Raw genomic sequence first — 24,091 nt, forward strand, 5'->3', positions numbered from 1 at the left:
CAGTGACTGAACCTTTAGAAATGCTCTTGAAATTCTATTCCATCATTGAACATACTGTTGGTCTCCTACTGAACTCCACCGACCTACACTTGAACCTGAGTAAGCGTGACTGAGATCTCCCAGGGGTTTGTCGAGTGATTAAAGGCATAGAATAGACAAACGAGAGTACTGATTACAAACCTCCCACTCTCTCCACATCCCGCAAGCCAACCTCCATTGCAAAGGCAGTAACAATTATGAGCAAAAGAAAACTGCAGATGCTGGAAATCCGAGTGACACACACACACAAAACGCTGGAGGAACTCAGCAGGCCAGGCAGCACCTATGGAAAAGAGTACAGTTGATGTTTCCAGCCAAGACCCTTTATCCGGGCATTTTCTATGTGTTGCAATAGCAATTAACTGGCTCTCTTGGTGTTGTAACCCATAAAAGGGTTAACAAGATGAACTTAAGCTCTGAAGGCTGACAGGAAGACAAAGTAGCAACAGGTCATGTTTTCTATCCATACTCAATGGGTAAAGTGCAAGAGCAGGGGGTCAAATCTGTCTCATGTTTTATAAGTGAGAACGTAGTCTGGGACTGAAGATTTATTCAGCTCTTTACGTAACAGCAAGAAAAGTTCCTGCATTATTCTGAATGCAAGGCAAATGGAAGATGGAAGGATATATAAATATTAGGGTATATATATAAATGATACAGTTGTTCATTCATTAAGTGCCTTGTCGTATGGCATGGGTGATCCTGGTCTTTCCATGACCAGGATTGTTCTTGGCAAATTTTTCTGCGGAAGTTGTTTGCCATTGCCTTCTTCCGGGCAGTGTCTTTATAAGATGGGTGGCCCCAGCCATTTTCAATACTCTTCAGAGATTGTCTCCTGGAATCTGTGGTCACGTAACTAGGACTTGTGGTATGTATCAGCTGCTCATACGACCATCCACCATCTGCTCCCACAGCTTCACATGACCCTGATCGGGGGGCTAAGCAAGTACTACTCCTTGCCCAAGGGTGACCTGCAGGCTAGTGGAGGGAAGGAGCGTCTTACACCTCCTCTAAACCCTCTAAAACCTGGTTCCTGTATAATAAGCAATCATTTACCACCCCGGGTAAAGATGAACATTTTTGAAGAAGATTCTGCTGTTCAATTTCCTTCATTTGATCTCCTGCTCTGGAACATTTCATTGTAATCTGAAGAGCCACTTCCTCTAATCCATCCAAAGTCAAGGCTTTTGAGACATAGTTCCAACATCTTGGTTCCCCTCTCGTTTCCGTCTTAATCAGGGTCTCCTGCATTTCCAGCCATCTCAAAGTGTGACTCTGCCGTAAGTGCAAACAGGAACATTACTGGGCAACTGTCTGGGGGGCTTTTACTTGCCTGGTCAAGATGGACATTCACAGGTCCAGGCTCTGCCCAGACTGACTGCCTACTCCCTCCTCCAGGGATACGTTCATACCCGAGTGTTCTTGGAGTAGGAGCATGCAGTCACCATCGGTACAGTAGGGGATTTCCAGAAATGGTGAGCTCCCTAGGGAATTGACTGCTTTATAGACAGTAATGATTATCTTCTAATTTGAATTCGTTCACTGTCTTATGTTTATATTTCCTGTATGTTTGTGTGAATAAACCTTTGTAGTTTTGAATAAAAAGAAGGGCTTCGCTGGAAAAGACCATTTGCAGTCAGAAAGATGTTTCCTTTAGGGAGTCATCTACATGGTAGCAATATCTTAGTCTGAATTACCAAGAAGAGTGTGGTCTGGAAATGAAGGATTAACAGAAATCAGTGTGAAATGCCACTTTATAAAACCCAATGGGCTGTTACGTTATCCATTTAACTTGTGGGTTTTATTGCTATTCAATGTTTCTAGCTCATTAATGACACTTTCCAGAAACCGCAAATGGATTTCTCGCATGCATAGTTTGCTGTGATACGGTCTACTAGTATCTGTGAAGCAGTGAGTGGACGCATGTAAGAATGTAGGTACAGTAACTGGAGTTGGTGGCTAGTACCCTCGCACCAGTACTAACAGTGGTGAACAAAGACGAATTTTGTCCCGTGTTTCTGCTCAATTTAGTGATCACTTTATCTTGTACACAGCTGTTCTCAGTAACAGCATCAGCTTGGTTTGTCAACGAGATAAAACACACTTCAGCCCCCCCGAGTCCACACTGAACAAGAACCACACATTTGCACTGATCCTACATTAATCCTGTATTTGAAAAAAGGACAATCAATATTTCAGGACAAGACACTTAGAAATAGAAACGTCGACTGCCCATTTCCCTCCACAGATGTTGCCTGACCTGTTGTGTTCCTCAGCTTTGTGTTTGTTGCTCCGGAAGTCAACATCTACAGTTTCTTGCATCTCCTCTTGTCTACTCTTACTTTATACTTTATACTTCATTGTCGCCAAACAATTGATACTAGAACGTACAATCATTACTTCAGCAGGAGAGCTGAGGCTCAGGTAAAATCGAGGTTCCATACTGAGACTGAAACTGGTATTAGTTTTTTGAGTGGTGAAGAAGGGTCTCGGCCCGAAACATAAACTGTTGGTTCATTTCCATAGATTCTGCCGGACCTGCTGAGTTTCTCCAGCATTTTGTGTGAGTTGCTTTGGATTTCCAGCATCTGCAGGATCTCTTGTGCTTATGTCAAGCAGTATACATATTATGGAAGTACAGCATGATAACAAGCCCTTCCAGCCCAACATGACCACGCCACTCAATTAAATGGTCAGTCTTGTTCTTTTCTGAGGACACTTAGACTAGTGAGGCCCAAAATTGCATCAGTGACGCTTTAATATTCTAGTCCTCCAGAACCGAATGCTAAAATTGCATTTGGCCATAAATAGCACTCAGCCAACCCCTCTAGCTATGTTTACTCCCTCTCTTGCTGTGACCCCCAAGGACTGCCAGCCGGTGTAAATCTGCGACTGAATCAGAACTTTAGCCACCTTGCTGGCTGCGCGGCCCTGGAGAATAAACCAGCCATCTGTCTCTCTGACAATCTGATGTGGGGCTGCTGTCAAGGACTCCACTTCTCTGCTATTAATAGAGGTATGCAAGACTACTGGTCTATACGGGGTTAACGGACAGATATATTTTCAGGAGATATCCATTCAAAGTTCTTCTCACCTGCTTCACTCACCACAACTCTGAGCAGATTCTACAAACTACACACTAACTTTCAACGACTCTTTACAGTATTAATTCTTATTTTCACAGTTTGCCTTCTTTTGTACACTGGTTGTTGGTCAGCCTTTCTCTGTGTATGTATAGCTTCCGTAAATTCTATACTATTTCTTATTTTCCTGTGTCTGCCTGCAAGAAAGTGCATCTTAAGGTAGTATGTGCTGACATATATATACTTGGATAATAAATTTACTTTGAACTTTGAGGTATTTTGAACTTTGAAGTATTTTGAACTTTGAAAGTTATATGAAAATGATGTAAGGGAAAGAAGAAGAAGATCTTTTTTCATGCAGATGGTTATTTTCTGAAACCTGTGCAGATAATGGTTGTAGGACTCAATAAGGGCCTTCAATAAGGGAGTACTTAAAGCAGCGAGTTAGCAGAGCCACTGGTTCACTGTACCACAGACCCAAGTTTAATCCTGACTTCAAATGCAGACTGAAGGGAGTATGGAGATTCAAGGTTGTTTGCTGTCATTTCCAGTACACAAGTATAAAGGAGAACAAAATGATTGTTACTCCAGATCCGATGCAGCACAAAGTAGAAACACACAGTATAGGAGCAAAGAGGTCCTTCTGCAGTTGTACAGGGCCCTGGTGAGACCACACCTGGAGTACTGTGTGCAGTTTTGGTCTCCAAATTTGAGGAAGAACATTCTTGCTATTGAGGGAGTGCAGCGTAGGTTCACGAGGTTAATTCCTGGGATGGCGGGACTGTCATATGTTGAAAGATTGGAGCGACTGGGCTTGAATACACTGCAATTTAGAAGGATAAGAGGGGATCTGATTGAAACATATAAGATCATTAAGGGATTGGACACGCTAGAGGCAGGAAACATGTCCCTGATGTTGGGGGAGTCCAGAACCAGAGGCCAAAGTTTAAGAATAAGGGGTAGGCCATTTACAACGGAATTGAGGAAAAACTTTTTCACCCAGAGAGTTGTGGATCTGTGGAATGCTCTGCCTCAGAAGGCAGTGGAGGCCAATTCTCTGGATGCTTTCAAGAAAGAGTTAGATAGAGCTCTTAAAGATAGTGGAGGCAAGGGATATGGGGAGAAGGCAGGAACTGGATACTGATTGTGGATGATCAGCCATGATCACAGTGAATGGTGGTGCTGGCTCGAAGGGCCGAATGGACTACTCCTGCACCTATTGTCTATTATTGTCACACTAAGTTGTACATTCTCCTGTGACCACAGGGTATTCATCCGGGTGCTGAGGTATAAGGTGAAAGGGGACAGATTTAAAAAGGACCCTTTATGTAGATAGTGGTGCATATAAGGAAAGTTAAATATTGTTATTAAAGAGAGCGGCCGAATTGAACCTGAGTCGCTGGCACTATAATATTGTTATGCTAACCACTGTGCGACTATGTCACCTCAGCCGAATACCGTGTTTAAGCAATAAGATGCTCAGCAATACTTACTGCTTATCATTAAGGGCCCCCACCACCCAGGTCATGCCCTGTTCTCATTGCTACCATCAGGGAGGAGATACAGAAGCCTGAAGGCACACACTCAGCGATTCAGAAACAGCTTCTTCCCCTCTGCCATCCGATTTCTGAATGGACATTGAACCCATGAACACTCCCTCACTACTTTTTAATTTTTATTTTTGCACTACATATTTAACTCATTTATATATATTTACCGTAGTTTACATTTTTCTATTATTATGTATGGCATTGTTCTGCTGCTATAAAGACAACAAATTTCATGACATATCTCTCTCTCTCGATGGTGAGTAAGAGTTTGCCAGTCCTCGAGTCAGGGGAACTCGAACAGGCGATGCTGCAGATCCTAACATAGAAACAGTGAGTGGCTGGGCTCCCCTTTCGTTTCTTGCAGGAGCCACCTCTCTCTCTCCCTTGCCGGTCAGAGAGAGAGACTGTCTGAGATGCCAAGGTGTTGGGTTGGACAGTAGTTTTTTGACGAACTCTAGATCATGGTCTTTGGGGGCTTTGCAAGGTGGGGGGGTGGGGTTGACACTTCTGCTGGAGCAAGTGGGGGAAGGGGGGAGGATTGATGCTTTGCTGCTGCTTGTGTGTGGGAGGGGGAGGGGGCATTGGGGTTCTAACTGTTTTCTGTCATCCATTTTGGAGCTTTTTCTGTTTGGTGGATGTCTGCGAAGAGTAAGAATTTCAGCTTGTATACCGTATACACTCTCTGATATTAAATTGAACCATTAATATTAAACCTGATTCTTATTCTGAACAAGATTAGTGTTACCTGTTTAGTGCAACTTGCATTGGCCACCTTCGGCTTTGTCTCTATGGCCATGCTTATTCCTTGTTGCAGTGAGTACTTGAGATTAGACCATACCACCATAAAACCATGCAGTAGCGGTTGAGTCAGATATAATAGCATTTAAAAGACACTTGGATAGGTGGATGGGTAAGACTGGTTTTGAGCGACATGGGCCAAATGTAAGGAGGCGGGAGGAAAGAAAGCAGCACGCCGCGCGGGCATAGCCCTCTGGTGAAAAATGATATCGTATCCATTAAATAGGGGCCGTGGACAATTCTGATTTGATGGAGAGGGATGTGAAAGCCCAGAGGAACATCTGGAAAAATTTCTGAAATGCTTGCTCGCTGCTGTCGTTACTGCACGGTCGGGAATCTTTCGGAGGAAAGGCCTCAAAATCCCCGGCTTTGCCTGCTGTTGGCGACCGAGAAGGAGGTCGAATCATTCGGACAGAGATGGCGCTCAGTACTCGGTGTCGGACAGCTGATCAGAGCTCGAAGTTTTCGGATGACTCAGAGTCGGACCGTGGTCAGGTATGGCAGGGAGAGTTTTTCTTCCTTCTCTCCGTCTGCGTAAGATGTGGGACATTTGAGAGACTTTGAACTTTTACTGTGCTCATGGACTTCTTCATCAAGTTATGGTATTGTTACACTGTTTGTAACTATATGTTATAATTATGTGGTTTTGTTAGTTTTTTTCAGTCTTGGTCTATCCTGTGTTTTGTGATATCACACCAGAGAAAATATTGTATCATTTCTTAATGCATGCATTACTAAATGACAATAAAAGAGGACTGCATGTCTTCATAATCTAAAAAAAATATGTCTAGCCTAAATGGGCCCCATGGTTGTCATAGATGAGTTGGATTGAAGAGTCTGTTCCCATGATGCCTTGCTCTGTGCTCCTCTTTCTTCCCACATCCTGAAGATGTACTGGTTGGTGAATTGATTGGCCACCTTCCCCAGAGCGTAGGTGAGTGGTAGAATCTAGGAAGTCAGTGGGAGCCTTGGATGAGCAAAAAATGTGATTAATGCAGGATTAGCCCAGATAGCTGGTTGATGGTTGACATGTACACAGTGGGCCAAATGTCCAGATAATATGCTGTATCTCTCTATGATTCTACACTCAGTGGCCACTTTATTAGGCACACCTGTACACCTACTTGTTAATGCAAATATCTAATCAGCCAATCATGTGGCAGCAACTCAGTGTGTAAAAGCATGAAGACGTGGTCAAAGGGTTCAGTTGTTGTTCAGGCCAAACCATCAGAAAGGGGAAGAAATGTGACCTAAGTGACTTTGACCGTGGAACGATTGTTGGATGCCAGATGGGGTGGTTTGAGAATCTCAGAAACTGTTGATCTGAGATTTTCACACACAACATCTTTGGAGTTTACAGAAAATGGCGTGAAATACAAAACAAAAAAAAATCCAGTGAGCAGCAGTTTTGTGGGCAAAAATGCCTTGTTAATGAGAGATGTCAGAGGAGACTGGTTCAAGCTGACAGGAAGGTGACAGTAACTCAAATAACCATGTGTTACAGCAGTGGTGTGCTAAAGAGCATCTCCGAATGCACAGCACGTTGAACCTTGAAGTGGATGGCCTATAAGAACAGAAGACAACGAACATAAACATGAACTTAGGTACAGGAGGTAACTAATAAAGTGGCCACTGAGTAACTGTAATTGGTTTATTATTGTCACAGGTTCTGACGTACAGTGAAACACTGTCGAGGAAGTCCAAAGGAGAGCGCAGAAACAGACTGCAGGGCTTTGGGGATACAGTAAGGAAAAGCTGATGGTATTGTTCTACTGGGAGCTGACATGGATGAATGAATGGTGTCCTTTGTTCAATAACTATTCTATGAATCACATCTCCCCTCAACGCTAACCAAATGGGACCTTCAGGCTTAAATTAGTTAGTGACTTAGAGATTTCCGGTATTGATTGCCTGCAAAAAGTCAAGTTGCTTAACCAAGAGTACATATGTCAGTATATGTCAGCGACTGGGAACTGTGCAACCTGGCAGATAAAGGGCAGACTCACACTGGGCTGATAATTTAGCTCTTCTCAGTATGCTGACAGTTAACCAATGAGAGGAGTTCAGCGGATGAGAGCCAAAAGAGGAAATGATGTATCTAGTTCAAAGTTCAAAGTGCATTTATAATCAAAGTATGTATGCATTATGCAACCTTGAGATTTGCCTCCCAGCAGGCAGCCACAAAACAAAGAACCTCAAAAGATCCCATGTATGAAAAAAGACCAATGTGCAAAGAGAAAAAAAAACACATCATGCCCAGAAAAAAAACCATAAAAAAATAAAAGAACCTTGGGTCTTCCTCACTCTTGGCGATGGGATGGACCTGCCGCCTTGCCTTGCTACGGTTCTGCCATGTCTCAAGTTTTATCTCACGGCAGCATAATGGCCAAGGGTGAATTTGGATGGTGTAAAGAGATCAGTATAGAGGGATCTGGGGAGGCAACAGGACTAAGCATAGTCCTGTAGTGAGGGAGCCTCAGACCAGAGGGCACAGTCTCAGAATAGAAGGACATCCATTTAGAACAGAAATGAGGAGAAATTTCTTTAGCCAGAGAGTGGTGAAGCTATGGAATTCATTACCATGGACGGCTGTGGAGGCCAAGCCATTGGGTATATTTAAGGTAAAAGTTGATAGGTTTCTGATTAGTAAGGCTGTCAAAGGGCATTGATTGCATTATAGATGCTAATAACTGCATTTTAATTTGAATTCAGTAACTGTATTTTAACCCCTATCCTTTGTAAGTCTTTAGTATTTGAATAAAATTTTGTACGTTTGTAAAGAACAAAAAGGGCATCAGAGGTTCTGGGGGAAAGGCAGGAGAATGGGGTTGAGAGGGAAAATAAATCAGCCATGATGGAATGGTGTAGCATATTTGATGGGCTGAGTGGCCTAATTTTGCTCCAATGTCATATTGCCTTATAGTCTAAGTGCCAGAAGTCACAGCAGCAAGGAATAAGCATGGGAATAAAGACAAAGCAGAAGATAGATAATGCAAGCTGCACTGTCCAGTTCTGGTCAGGTAACACAGATCTTGTTTGGCATTTTGATCTACTGCTTAAGCACTATAATGAACTGGAGAGGCACAGTAGCAGAGTGATTAGCGTAAAGCTATTGCAGTACCAGCAACTATCTGTCAACATCTCTAAGGATCTGTCCTGGGCTCAACATATCGATGCAGTTGCAAAGAAGGCCCACCAGCAGCTATAATTCATTAGGAGTTTGATGAGATTTTGTACGTTACCAAAGACACTTGCAAATTCAGCAGATGTACCGTGGAGAGAATTCTAACCGGATGCATCGGCGTCTGGTATTGGGGGTTTGGGGTGGGGGGCACTGCACAGGATCGAAATTATCTGCAGAAAGTTGTAAACTTAGCTCCATCGTGGACACTAGTCTTCCCAGCTTCCAGGACATTTTCAAGGAGTGATGTTGCAAAAAGGCAGCATTCATCATTAAGGACTCCCCATCACCTAGGTCATGCCCCATCAGGGAGGTAGGTACAACAGCCTAAAGGTACACACTCAATGATTCAAGAACAGCTTCTTTCCCTCGGCCATCAGATTACTGAATGGACGGTGAACCCATGAACACTACCTCACTCCTCTTTTCCCTCCTTTTGCACTACTTATTTAATTGAACTTTTAAAATATTTAAATATACTCCCTATTGTGATAGGTGTAACAATGGAGAAGCTTCACTAATTCATATGTCTTGGACTTGTCCGAGTCTTGAACAATATTGGAAAGAAGTGTTCCAAACTTTTTCGGTGCTTCTTAAAGTAAATTTTAAACCTAATCCTTTGACCGTCTTATTTGGTATTGTTGGAGGAAATGATATTATTTTGGAGTCACATGGTTTGCATATTTTGGCCTTTATGTCTCTTATAGCCAGGAGGGCATTGTTGAAGGAAGGATGCTACTCTGCTACTCATACTCATTGGTTAAATGATGTTATGTCATGTTTAAATTCAGAGAAGATTCGCTGTTCAATTTCTGAACCTAGACAAGTTTTTTTAACATTGTGGGGACCTTTTCTGAATTATTTTCTAAATCTTTGATTTGCTATTAAGCACAGATGTTGGCTAACAATATGCTTTATTTTACGATAAGGATTTGTTTCTTTTTTTTAAACCAAACAGCTGCTTTTTTTTTCTGGTAGTGGATTTAGATGTTTTTTTTTGTATAACGAAGTATATCTTTTCAATATTATGTTTAAATTTAATGTATACAGATATGGGGTAATGAAGCTATATTTGTGATTCCAATATATTGTAATCGATATATATTATATATCTTACTGTTCTTTGTATTTTTTAATATAAGACATCAATAAAAATATTGAAAAAGAAATATACTTCTTACTGCAATTCACAGTCTTTATATAGAAATATAGAAAATAGGTGCAGGAGTAGGCCATTCGGCCCTTCGAGCCTGCACTGCCATTCAGTACGATCATGGCTGATCATCCAACTCAGAACCCTGTACCTGCCTTCTCTCCATACCCACTGATCCCTTTAGCCACCAGGGCCATATCTAACTCCCTCTTAAATATAGCCAATGAACTGGCCTCAACTGTTTCCTGTGGCAGAGAATTCCACAGATTCACCACTTTCTGTGTGAAGAAGTTTTTCCTCATCTCGGTCCTAAAAGGCTTCCCCTTTATCCTCATACTGTGACCCCTCGTTCTGGACTTCCCCAACATCAGGAACAATCTTCCTGCATCTAGCCTGTCCAATCCCTTTAGAATTTTATACGTTTCAATAAGATCCCCCCTCAATCTTCTAAATTCCAGAGAGTATAAGTCTAGCCGATCTAGTCTTTCATCATATGAAAGTCCTGCCATCCCAGGAATCAATCTGGTGAACCTTCTTTGTACTCCCTTTCTGGCAAGAATGTCTTTTCTCAGATTAGGGGACCAAAACTGCACACAATACTCCAGGTATGGTCTCACTAAGGCCTTGTACAACTGCAGTAGTACCTCCCTGCTCCTGTACTCAAATCCTCTTGCTATGAATGCCAGCATACCATTCGCCTTTTTCACTGCCTGCTGTACCTGCATGACTGGTGTATAATGACACCCAGGGCTCGTTGCACCTCCCCTTTTCCTAATCGGCCACCATTCAGATAATAATCTGTTTTCCTGTTCTTGCCACCAAAGTGGATAACTTCACATTTATTCACATTAAATTGCATCTGCCATGAATTTGCCCTCTCACCTGCTGCAGCAGAGCAACAAATTTCATGACATATGCCAGTGATACTAGACCTAATTCCGATCCTGGGGCATCGCCTTTTGAAGGTGTTGATGGTAGGGAAGTGAGTAGCCATGATGGAGTTGGCTGAGTGTCATTCATTCAAACTGGCCGAGTCTGACTTACTGACCATTATGCAGTTACGCAGGTGTGTAGAGAGGCACACTTAGAAAACGCTGGAGGAACTCAGCAGGTCAGACAGCAGCTATGGACAGGAATACAGAGCCAACGCTTTGGACCAAGAACGTTCATCAGGACTGGAAAAGAAGGGACAAGAAGCCCGGAATAAGAAGGTGTGGGAGATGGGAAGGAGTGCAAGCTAGAAAGTGATGGGTAAAACCAAGTGAAGGGGGAAGTATCGTGGCGGTGGGGGAGTGGGGTGAAGTGAGAAACTGGAGCATGATAGGTTGAAAAGGTAAAGGGCTGATGAAGAAGAAGGAATATAATAGAAGAGGAAAGTGAATCATGGGAGAAAGGGAAGGAGAAGAGGAACCAGACAGAGGTAATAGAAAGTAAGGACTTCCTCCTATATATATTTTAGATTCGATAATCAACCTTAATCCATGTCAGAAAGGTGCATCGGCTATGATTTATAATATTATTATGAAACTTAGGAAAGCTCCATTTGATAAGATTAGGGTAGATTGGGAACAGGAATTGGGGCTTACCATTTCTGTGGATGATTGGGGGCAGATTTTACAATTAGTTAATACTTCCTCTATTTGTGCTAAACATTCCCTAATTCAATTTAAAGTGGTGCATAGAGCACATATGTCCAAAGATAAGTTAGCGCGTTTTTACTCGCATATTAATCCTTTCTGTGATAGATGTTCGGGGCAGATAGCCTCTTTAACTCATATGTTTTGGTCTTGCCCTACTTTGGAAACTTTTTGGAGAGATATTTTCAATATTATTTCTAAGGTATTAAATATAGATATCTCTCCTCACCCTATTACTGCTATCTTTGGACTACCTAAAATTTCTAGTAACCTTTCCCCTTCAGCCCGTAGAATGATTGCATTTCTTACTTTAATGGCGAAAAGATGCATCTTACAACATTGGAAAGAGCTTAATGCTCCAACTACCTTTTTTTGGTTTTCTCAGACGATTTTATGTTTGAATCTGGAGAAAATTAGAAGTAACCTTTATGATTCTTCATTTAAATTTGAACAGATTTGGGGACCTTTTATTCGATATTTTCATTTAATGTAATATTTACCCTTCTTGTTTTTTTTCACTGTTTTAATGGAGGTCGGGATTGAGGACGTGATTTTAAGTTTAACTCTGTTTGGTTTCAAGTTAGCCCATTGCTTTGCTTTGCTTTTAGTTAGTTGCACGGTGGGTTTTTTTTTGGGGTTTTTTTTTTCTTTTTTTCCATTGATATATATAAAATCTAGTATACTATTATGTTATCTTGGTTTCTTAAGCTTAAATTACATTGTTTGTAGTATTTTCTTTTTGGTATTGTTATCTTTTGGAATTTTATTATACTTTAACATTGTATTAATGTTTATATGGCTTACCTTTTTTGTATACTTACTCAATAAAAAGATTTAAAAAGAAAGAAAGAAAAGAAAGAAAGTAAGGAGAAGACAGCAAGTAAGAAGGGAACCATAATTGGGAAAGGTAAAAGAGAGGAGGGCGAGAGGAAGTTATGCAATCAATGTTCATGCCATCAGGGTGGTGGAGGCTACCCAGACGGAACATAAGATGTTGCTCCCCCAACACAGGAGTGAGCTCATTGCGGCAGTAGTGAAGGCCATGGGAATATGTCATAATGGGAATGGACAGTGGAATTAAAATGGTTGGCCATTGGGAAATTCTGCTTGTTGTGGACGGAGCAAGATGCTCAACAAAATGGTCTCCAATCTAGGTTGGGTCTCAGCAATTTAGAGGAGGCCGCAGCGGGACCACCAGATACAACAGACAGACTCACAGGTGAAGTATTTCCTCACCTGGAAGGACTGTTTGGGGCCTTGAATGGCGATGAGGGAGGAGGTGAATGGACACGTTTTCCTTTTGCAGGGATAAGTGACGGGAGGGAGATTAGTGGGGGGGGGGACTGATGTACAACAGATCATGGAGAGATTGATCCCTGCAGGAAGCAGACAGTGGAAGGGAGTAAAGATGCTTTAGTAGTAGAATCCCCTTAAATAGATTTGCAGAGAGGTTGCAGGTTTCTAAGTGATATCAACAAGCCAGCTTGAGTTTTGTGGCAGATTTTGAGTCATCTTCCTGCAGATTTATTAGATTGTAGAGGTTTACGCTGACTCTAATGTTGCAGCTGTCATTAACATAACCAGCAGGTGAACCTAATTCACTGTCCACAGCGTGTTTATTAATGGCTCATTCTGCAGACTGCAGGCTCATTGTGACTGGTTAGGAAATTAAATTCTAAAATATCATCATATGCCTGCATTTCCTAATGTGACATAGATCTGAACAAGAACTCACATTGCGCGCTATCTTTTTTATCTTTGGAGACTTCCTCAGTGGCCCATTTGGTACGTTTGGCAATATGTTCAGTTGTCCTTTTTGAGCTCATCAGTTGTCAGGGACAACACATAGTGCGCTGCTGGCTTGGACATCAGGAGGGAAAGACAGTGGATGATAGAAATGTTGGGTCAAATGCAGGAGAGGCAAGAGGGTACAGGAGCAGATGGTGAATGGCCTGCATCAGTTTTCTTTGAGTCAGTGAAACAAATAGTTTGGGGTGCCACATTTGACCGTTGTGCTTTTGGGCTTTTGACAGACAGCCTAGGCTCCTGATGTTCACCAGCTGAGAGAAGGCTCAACCCTTAGCTACTATGCCTCACACAGCTGAAAGGCCTGAAGGCAGGCAGGATGAGGAGTTCTGGTGCAGACTCAGTGCCCAGCCATCCAGGATGTCACCTGGAGTTTGCAAGCACTCCAGAAGCTCTTAAAGCCTGCCGTAATGCTGAAGGGATCCTTGTTCGAGCTTGAAATAGGGTCTAGATCCTTCTCCTGTTCCACGTGCCAGTTGGGACAATGGGCTGTCCCAAATATAGGGTAACAGTGGTCTGGAGATAGATCAGAACAGGTACAGGCCCTTCAGCACATGATATCTGCATCAAACATGCTGCTGACTTAAACTAGACCACTTCTGCCTGCACATGATCCTAACCCCTTTTCTCCTGCATAGTCATGTATCTGTCTATCAGCCTCTTACAAAAGGTAGTGGATATGGCCCCTTCTATCAGTGGTAAAGCCCTCCCAACCACTGACCACATCTACATGAAACGCTGTCACAGGAAAGCAACATCCATCATCAGGGACCCCCGCCACCTAGGACATGCTCTCTTCTCGCTGTTTCCATCAGGAAGGTGTCTCTTTGATGTCTTTTGTACACTAGTTGAATGTCCAAAATGGCCAGTCTTTCATTAATTCTGTAATGATTATTATTCTATACATTTATTGTGTATACCCACAAGAAAATGAATCTCAGGGTTATATATGGTGACATATATGCACTCTGATAATAAATCTACTTTGAACTTTGAACAATAATAAGCCAATTCCACTAGAATATCTCCATCCACCACCACTTATGGCAGCCCATTCCAGACACCTACCACTCTCTGTGTAAAAATAATTGCCCCACACATCTCCATCACATTCAAGGAATGTCCTCCATTTTATTGGGTACAGGAAGCAAGAAGACCTTTAACAGGGCAACGAATAGGTCAATATTTCAGACATTGATACTGAATCAGGATAGGTTGAGCTTCTCAATATTAGCATTGTATACTCCAGATTTTGAACATTCTGAATTCATTGGATTAGCAAATGTATGGCATGGCAACAGCCTGTTCAGAGTGTATGTTTATGGCCTTCTGCTGCTGTAGCCCAACCACCCCAAGGTTTGGCATGTTGTCCCTTCAGAGATGCTCTTCTGCAAACCATTCCATAGGCCACTTAGCTCATATTTCTTCCCCGTTCTGATGATTGGTCTGAACAACAGCTGAACCTCTTGACCATGTCTGTATGTTGTTATGCACAGAGTTGCTGCCACATGTTTGGCTGATTAGATACCTGCATTAATGAGCAAGTGTGCAAGTGTAACTAATACAGTGATCACTGAGTGTTGATTACTCTGACCTGCAGATGCAGCAACGACTGGTTAGACCAATGCGTCCACCACACTACCTCATTCATTATTAAAGTCCCACAGCTTTCAAAGAAACACTTTTTAAATAATTTAGAGACACAATCTGATATAAAAGTTTCATTCCACAGCTGGTTACCTTCAAAAGCTATCTGTGAGTCAGGTTATCAGTAGTCATGCAGTGTGAGAAGTTCTGTGGGAATGAATGATGAATTCTGACACCAGTTCAGAGACATTCTAGCAGAAACCTGGCTAATCACTTTCCCAGATCTCTGACTTTCCTCCTTGTATGAGTCAAACCTCAGCTGTGACCTACAGCAAAAATAAAGCAGTATTTGTGCTTCATTCTTCCCCACCTCTGATATTTCCTATCCGTTTCTTTGGATATCAGATCTATAAAATCTGAAAAAATAATTACAAGCAGGGCAATTTTATTAGCTATCCAATGATACACATTTCAAGATCAAAGTTCTCCTTTTTCAAATTGCTGCATTAAAAATGTTACCCTTTTCACATTCCCTCAAGCGATTTGCGGTCAACTACTTATTCCTGCAGTGCAATGTCAGGGAATACCAAAAGTAGAGTTTACGCAGCAAAGTTCCACTACGGAATTGAGTCAATCTCTAACACAAGAGATTCTGCAAATGCTGGAAATCCAGAGTAACACATGGAAAATGCTGGAGGAACTCAGCAAGTCAGGAAGCATCTATGGAGGGGAATAAACAGTTGACGACTCGGGTTGAGACCTTTCATCAGGACTGACCTGCAGAGCTGTTGAGTTCCTCCAGTATTTTGCATGAGTTGGTAATTGAACCCCTGCTTTAGGAAGATGAACATGCAGAAAGTTCCAAGTTCATAGCTCTCCAAAAGTGGCATCCTACGTCGTTAGGATGGTAAAGAGATCATATGGCATGCTTGGCTTCATTGGTCAAGGGGCACTGATAATAAGAGTCAGGGAGTTGTTTTGTAGCTGTATAACACTTTGGATAGACCATGTCTGGAGTATTGTGACAGTTCTGGTGCCATGACAGGAAGGATGTGGAGGCTTTGGAGAAGATGCAGAAGAAGTTCACCAGGACCTGAATCAGAATGAGAGGTTGGATATAGTGTCAGAGGCTGAGGGGAGGCCTGATTTTATGAGAGGCATAAGTTTACGTAGGTAGATAGTCAGAAGTATAACAAAGACTCTTGCAAAGTTCTACAAACAGAATGCTTTCTAGGGTGGATCAATAAAATTGGGAGGAGTCGACAGGGACATTTCTCTAAGTTCCTGAGAAAGTAGAGACATTGGGGAGTTTTTCTTGCGGTCACATCAATGTTGTTGGACCAGACAGGCGATTGTTGATGCTCACATCTAGGAACTTGAAGCTCTCAGCCCTCTCACTGTCAACGTTACTCATTTAGGCACAAGCAGGCACTCTTTTTAAAGCCAATAACCAGCTGCTTTATTTTGCTGACAGTGAGGGAAAGGTCATTTTCACAATACCATATTACTAAGCTCTCTATCTCCTTCCTGTACTCCGACTCAGCACTACTTGAGATTGGTTCAACCAGTGAGGCACTCGGCCACATAAATCAGGATGGCCCAAGCCACTGATGACAATATACTGGGTTAGCTGACCTCTGTCAGAAGGGCAGTTGTGGACAGCTATCTCTCATAACATCTGAGATAGAACTGAGGAGAAAGAGAAATTAGCACCCACTGGCTCGACTGCACACGTTATGGGTAAGACAGGATGAATACTAATTATCCTGCCCCTTCAACTTTATTCCCCATACCTCAGCCCATCCCCACATATGGTACAAGACAGAAATCAGTTTCCATGGTCAAAGTTGTATGCTACACTATAAAGACAAAGATTGCTGACCCCATTTCAAGCATCCCCCAGAGTCAAGGTACAGGAAGAGGCATATGAAGGTAGTGAAGATGCCAGACATGGAAAGCATGTTTCCTACAGTGGAGGAGTCTAGGACCAGAGGGCATAGACAACAGAGATGAGCAGGAATTTCTTAGCCAGAAGATGGTATATCTGTGGAATTCATTGCCAGAAATGGCCGTAATTGGGTATATTTAAAGTGGAGGTTGATAGGTTCTTGATTAGTAAGGGTGTCAAAGATTACGACGAGAAGGCAGAAGAATGGGATTACAGCATTGTGCGAAAACCTCAGACATATACTTTTCTATATAGCTAGGATGCCTAGGACTTTTTCACAGTACTGTATTTGTCAATGTGGAGCAGAGAGCAAGTTTGTAAATCTGGTGGGAGCAAAGAATGTAGGGAATGGTGAGGGTGGAGCACCGCAGGAGGGGTGCGGAACAGGTGGCAGAGAAGGGGTGCCATGGCAGGCAGGTGGCATGGGTGCAGACCTATCCAGCCCTGAGAAACCAGGCGGGGTCATTTGATTCCAAGCAATTGGTGTATTGATCATTACTCTCTGGTGCTTCCCACTCCCTCCCCTCTCCCTTCCCCTTTGCCCAACCACAATACCCCTCTATTGCCCCATTCCCACTCTCATACATCGCACACATATGTCACGAATTCTTTTTTTCTGACAGCAGTACAGCCCAATTCATAAAATGACTACAGGACTGTGCATCCTAGCTATATATACAGTATGTGACTAAGACGTTTGCACAGAACTGTAAGTGATAATAAGTCAGCCAAGGTGGAAGGCGGAGTGGACACAATGGGCCAATTAGCCTATTTCTGTCACACGGGGCGACTGAGCAGAACCCAAGTGTAGGACACGGGCACATCGACTGAGTTGGGGATGCTGGCGTAGATGTGAACGTAGAACAGTAAACCGGAGGAATCTTGACAAGGAGACGGGATCTACAGGGACTATCTTGAAACTAGAGCAGAACTTGCAACTAAACTTAGAACTAACGGTTCTAAGCAGACAAGAGAACGAGGTATCACACGAGTATAAACCAACAAACTGGCAACCTGTGATAGAGAAGCCATCGTACCTATTTCACAGTCTCTGATGAAAACCAGGTGTACTGTAATTAGGTAAATTAGCAGCAATTGGGAAATCTAATAACTGAAATTAGGGCATAATTAGGGAGAAAGGAGCATTAAAGGGGAACCATGGCAATTTCATGGTTTTATGGTCTAAACCCACACCTATAGCCACAACTTTTCCTCTATTGCATTGTTGCATACCAACCCTCTTTCAATACCATTCTTCACAAATTCCTCATGACTGAGAATGAAAACACAACATGGAAGGTCTTGAAGATTAAATCCCCACTAATCATTCTGTGGAACAGAATACCAGCATGCCAGTCTACTGTGCCAGCAATGTTGTACTCTCTGAACAGTGGACACTCAGCCATTTTTTTTGGCAGCCTCTTCTTTTTGACCTCTCTGCTGAGGATGTTGTTCCCTGCTAGAGTAACATCAGACTCCTTGACTGTGAAGGATGTCATCACCAGGGACAATCCTCAGATGGGATACCCACCCCTTCATATATTGCTGGACGGTGATCAGAAGCAGTTTTCCTTTCCAATGATTGCATGTTAACACTGATGCACTCACCATCAGCCTGAGCAATAATTGCCAACGTACCACTGAACAAACATTGAATTCGGGGCCCTTTGGATGGTGAGGTGGAGGTACATCGCTATCAAACAGGGTGTAAGAAGCTCCTTCCCTCCACTAGCCTGCAGGTCACTCTTGGGCAAGGTGTAGCACCTGCTTAGCCCCTCTGGTCAGGTGAATCCATGGGAGCAGGGGGTGGATGGTCGTATGAGCAGCTGGTACATATCACAAGTCCTGGTTATGCAACCACTGACCTCAGGCGGATAATCACTGAAGAGTTTTGATAATGGCTGGGGTCACCCATCTTGTGAAGACACTGCCCAGAAGGCGGCAATGGTAAATCACTTCTGTAGAAAATTCTGCCTTTTGCCAATCAACTTTCCAGCTCTCAGCTCCATCCCTCCCCCTCCTGTCTTCTCCTATCGTTTCAGATCTCCCTCTCTCCCTCCCATTTTCAAACCTCTTACTATCTCTTCTGTGTAAAGTGGTCACTTCAGGCCTATGAAGCCCTCACCACCCTCCATACTATGAACTTGGCTTCTTATTCTTGTGGTCAGCCCAGTTCACTTCACACATCAACAAGTTGCTCTTCGGCTCGATTTCCCTACTGTCAATTTAACGCGAGCAATCATCCCTTTGCCTCTCAAGGTCCAAGCCTACGTCCCATGGAAATGGGTAAGGCCGGCCAACAGGGCTCTGGTGAAGCTGTATAGGCCTATCCCCTGTACAGTGGATGCAATGGATTGCAGAAACATTAATGAACTCCAACTATGCCATCGACTTTGGACAGTGGAGATGGTCATCGATGGCTTAAGCTCCACTGGGATCTAGAGACCCAAGAAGAAGATGAAAAATCATCCCTTTATCACTCCCTCTAGCCAAAATTCATAATTTTACAGGTAATGCAAAGGCCTAAAATTCAGGTATATTCCTATCTCTTTCAACCCCTCTCATCATTGTGCATGATTTCCTTCTTATGCATCTAAGTGTCAACATTGTCTTTGCTAATACTATTCTGAAATGCCTTAAAGGATTATATCACATTACAGGTACTATACACATGCAAGTTATAAAGCCAAAATGGATAGAGAAACCTTCAGCCAACCCACATATGGTGAGACTCCAGTTATGTAAAGAGAATATAGAAGATTTCTAGTCCAAAATCCTTGCACCCAAACATTATTCAGACATCAGACATATTTAGACTATGGATCATTAGTGTTTCTCTGCACACAATTTGGTTTTCAAAGGCCTAGAAAGATCGACATGGAGAGTGCCAGAGGACAGCCTCAGAACAGAAGGACGTTCATTCAGAACAGAGATGAGGAGGAACTTCTTTAGACAGTGAGTGGTGAATTTGTGGAAGTTATCGCCACAGACAGCCATGGAGGCCAAGTCATAGGGTATATTTAAACCGGAGGTTAACAGGTTCTTGATTAATAAAGGCATCAATGATTACAGGGAGAAGGCAGGAAAATGTGGTTGAAAGGGAAAGTAAATTAGCCATGATCAAATGGCAGAGTAGACTAGATGGACTAAATAACTTAGTTCTGCTCCTGCCTTTCAGTCTTATGATCAAACATCTGTTGTATGTTGTAATATATTTCACAAAGTAAACAAATACTGTTAAATCATATATTTTTAAAAAGAAACACTTTCCTATATTTATCAACTGAATTTGATAACCTTTGGAAGAATTTTCTTGTCTCATGATGCCTAGTGTCTGGATGCTTTTGGATAACATGTATTTTGTCAGCATGGTTTAATTAGTGGGTGGACTGCAGGTGACCTTGTCTTGATGTTGTCAGAGATGGAACAAAGGGGTTTGATGATGTTCAGGAGGGGTGCTGACCTGGATTCTGAAGTACTAATAATTAACTTCTGGAGACTAACCCCAGGTTGTCTGAGGGTCACTGCCAGCAAGAAAGAAATTTGTTCTCATTTGGAAAGCTGTCTAAATTTCGTCAGGAGCTATTTCTTAGGCTGGGGTTAAATTTAAAACTTTTGTAATCTTCACAAACACAGGGAAGAATGTGCAAACACTGGCAGTTATCAGCTATTAATATATAGTCACTCCTAAGCATTTCAAACATAGATCAGAAAATGCTTTGGCTAATGAAATGTTAAAGAACATGGTTATAGCCCTAGATTTAAACAATATCAAATTTAATTTGGTTTGGTTCAAATCTATTCTTTTTAGGCACCTATCTAAGGAAAGATATACTGGCCCTGGAGGGGGTCCAGAGGGGTTTAACAAGAATGATCCCAAGAATGAAAGGCTAAATGTATGAAGGGCATTTGATGTCTCTTCGCCTGTATCTGATGGAGTTCAGAAGGATTTGGTGGAGGCGGGGTGCGGGGTGTCTCACTGAAACCTACCTGAGACTGAAAGGCCTGGATAAAGTGGTGGTAAGAGAGTTGAAGGCCCAAGGACACAGACTCAAAATTAAGGGATGTCCCTTTAAAGCTGAGATGAGGAAGAATTTCCTCAGCCAATGGGTGGTGAATCCATGGAATTCTTTGCCACTAAGGAGGCCAAGTTGTGGGGCGTATTTAAAGCATAGAATGATAGGTTCTTGATTGGTAAAGTGTAATGAGCTCTTAGGGCTTGGCAGGGTACTAGAGAGCATTGGGCTCTGAGGTTTTAGAGCACCTGATTTGGTTAATTGTTGTTAAATAAGAGTCTTTAATCGTTTAGAGTTCCTCGTGATTTTCTCAAGCAAATCGCTCTTTGTAATGCGGTCTCCTGGCGCTTCCTGTATAAACTTCTTAAGTTTATTTAGATAGGCTTGGAGATTCTGTGTTACTTGTATTAATTAAGTGGACGCCCAATTAGCACTAATCACAGGGTCCTAGTTTTGAGAATGTTACGTCTCACAACTGTTGAGCCACAGTTGTTCTGTTGGAATTATTATGAATAAACTCTGGCCACCATCTCTATATCAGAGTCTGTCTTTCCTCCACCTGTGGGTTCCATTCCGACATTGCCAGCACACACTGTGATAGTAAAGTGGTTAAGGATTGCAGGGAGAAGGCAAGAGATTGGGCTCGAGAAAAAATAATCTGCCATTATTGAAGGGTGGAGCAGACTTGATGGGCTGAATGGCCTAATTCTCCTCTTCTATCTTTTGGTCTTATAGACTTATTCATTTGTCATGCTAGATATGATTACCAAGAATACTCTATGATAGCAAAGAACCACTTTTCCCAGTCAAAGGCCTAATATTACTTTATTAAACTTCAATTACAAGGTGTCAACCTGAACTAGCAGACTACTGAAATGAATCTACTCTGTAGGCTTAACTTACATAATATTATAAAGCACTGTGTAAGATAAAATATACTACTACTTGAATAAGTAGGTCAGACCTAGCTTATGTAATAGAATGCAAGATAAGATATACCAGATAGCAGCCATGAGAAAACTAGCAATTGGGGATAATGGGCCTGCTAGCACCATCACCAAATAACCAATGCCTTGGCTGAGCAGAGATGTTTTAGGCATGAGACCACCAGACTCTGACCAAAGGCAGGGGTTGTGGGGCAAAAGATATTCATGCTTGCCAGGTGATGTCAGAAGGGATGATCCAGGCACCTTCTCGTGTTGGGTCGGTCAAGTAGCGACAACTGGAAATCTAAACATTGGTTTCTAAACGTGTATAAAAATCTCATGCAAGGTACGAGAATGTCTTACTGTTATGGAGCATGAGAAGCACTTGGACAATTCATATTTTTAGGTCAGTCACATATTTATTCAATCAAGCTGTCTAATTGAGGAGGGAGAGAGAGGCCTATTCACCTTGATGGACTCCACACACACTCTCTCTCATTCTCAGATCAATTTCAGATTCATTTATTCATCACGTACAGTATACATCAAAAAAGACAGTGAACTGCGTCATTTCAAAGATTCAAAGAACATTTATGATCAAGGAATGCATAAATTATACAACCTTGGAAATTTGTCTGCTTAAAGACAGCCACAAAGCAAGAAACCCAATTAACAAATAATAAAGACCAATACCCAATGTGCAGAGAAAGAGAAAAAAAACACAAATCTTTTTAAACTTCACAGGGGTTCCTACACAGGATCGAAGTAAGCTGCAGAGAGTTGTAAACCTAGTCAGCTCCATCATGGGCACTAGCCTCTGTAGTGTCCAAGACATCTTCAAGGAGCAACGTCTCAGAAAGGGGGCATCCATCACTAAGGACCTCCACCACCCAGGACATGCCTTCTTCTCATTGCTACCATCAGGAAGGAGGTACAGGAGCCTGAAGGCACACACTCAACGATTCAGAAACAGCTTCCCCTCTGCCATCTGATTTCTCAATGGACATTGAATCCATGATCACTACCTTACTACTTTTCATTTCTATTTTTATTCCACTAGTTATTTAATTTAACTCTTTTTTATATATATATTTACTGTAATTCACAGTTTTTTTCTCTATATTATCATGTACTGCATTATACTGGTGCCGCGGAGTTAACAAATTTCACAACGTGTGCAGGTGATATTTTAAACCTGATTCGGATTCATTTAATAATAAACTTGAAACTGATCTGAGAAGGAGGGAGAGTGTGTGTGGACTCCATTAAGGTGAATAGACCTCTCTCTTCCTCCTTGACCAGAAAGCTCATTTGAATAAATATGCGGTGGACCTAAAAATGAATTTTACACAAGATTCTCCTACCCCACAACAGCAAGACATGACAATAAACAAAGGACTTTACCTTCAGAAACACTGCGTCTGTATCTTGAATAGAAATTAATTAGCAACTTTAATATACCTCAGAACATAAGAAATTGAAGCAGGACAGGATTGTACGGCTCCTCATACTGATCTCTTATCTCAGACTTTCCTGGGATTAATATCCCCACGATACCATTCATATCCAAATGTCTTACCTATGTACAGGGAGGAATCTTTCCGCTGGACATGGTCATCAATGTAGGAGACTCCAAGGGGTTGGACAGGAGTAGCACCAATGCCCAGTAACACTTGGGCTCCAATTAGCAGGAGGTACATCATGTTGGTGGAAGTCCTGTTTCTGCAGATGATTTTTGCCTCTGGTCCTTGGTTGCTGGCTGATACATTCCCAACACACAGGTCCTTTCCTTCCAGTCCCCAGGGAATCTCCCCAGATTCGTACTCATACTGGTGGGTGAGGAACTCGGGGAGGGCAGACAGCAAAGCTCCCAGGGCCATCACGATGCCCCCACATCCTATCAGACGTGGCCGATGCCCTTTCGCCCCAAAGTAGCTCACAAACAAAATCAAGGCCAGGTTGCCAATCTCGAAGCTGCTGGCGATGACTCCGACGTCGGCACTCTGCAGGTTAAACCTCCTTTCCAATGTTGTCAGCACGCTCACCTGAAGAAAGGTCCAGAGTTACACAGGAGTTACACAAAGCATTCATCAACAAAGTGCAAAGCCAGGGTTCTTAACCTTTTTTATACCATAGACCCTTTGCCAGTCTGGTGAAGCCTTATGGACCTCTTTTCAGAATAATGTATTTAAAACTATCAAATAAAATGCACAGGATTACAAAAGAAACCAATTATATTGAAATAGAGTTATCAAAATAGTAAATAATTTTTGATATAGTAATGCATGGGCTTCTTTATTAACATATTAAATATCAAGACAATACATTTAAAATATAGGCAAGTTAAAAATAAATTTTATTATTTAA

The 24,091-nt window shown here is 42.3% G+C and overlaps 1 protein-coding gene across 2 annotated transcripts in view; it reads right to left on the reverse strand.

Annotated features, from left to right (window-relative positions):
- Positions 1-24,091, reverse strand: part of slco3a1a (solute carrier organic anion transporter family member 3A1a) — a 231,223-nt gene that overhangs the window by 171,800 nt on the left and 35,332 nt on the right. For both annotated transcript variants that reach the window (XM_063066548.1, XM_063066547.1), the window contains exon 2: positions 23,304-23,769. In XM_063066548.1, coding sequence (XP_062922618.1) covers positions 23,304-23,769 — 466 coding nt within the window. The remainder of the gene's footprint in view (positions 1-23,303; positions 23,770-24,091) is intronic.

Source organism: Mobula hypostoma, chromosome 13 (genome assembly GCF_963921235.1).
Source record: "Mobula hypostoma chromosome 13, sMobHyp1.1, whole genome shotgun sequence".
Classification (NCBI taxonomy): domain Eukaryota; kingdom Metazoa; phylum Chordata; class Chondrichthyes; order Myliobatiformes; family Myliobatidae; genus Mobula; species Mobula hypostoma.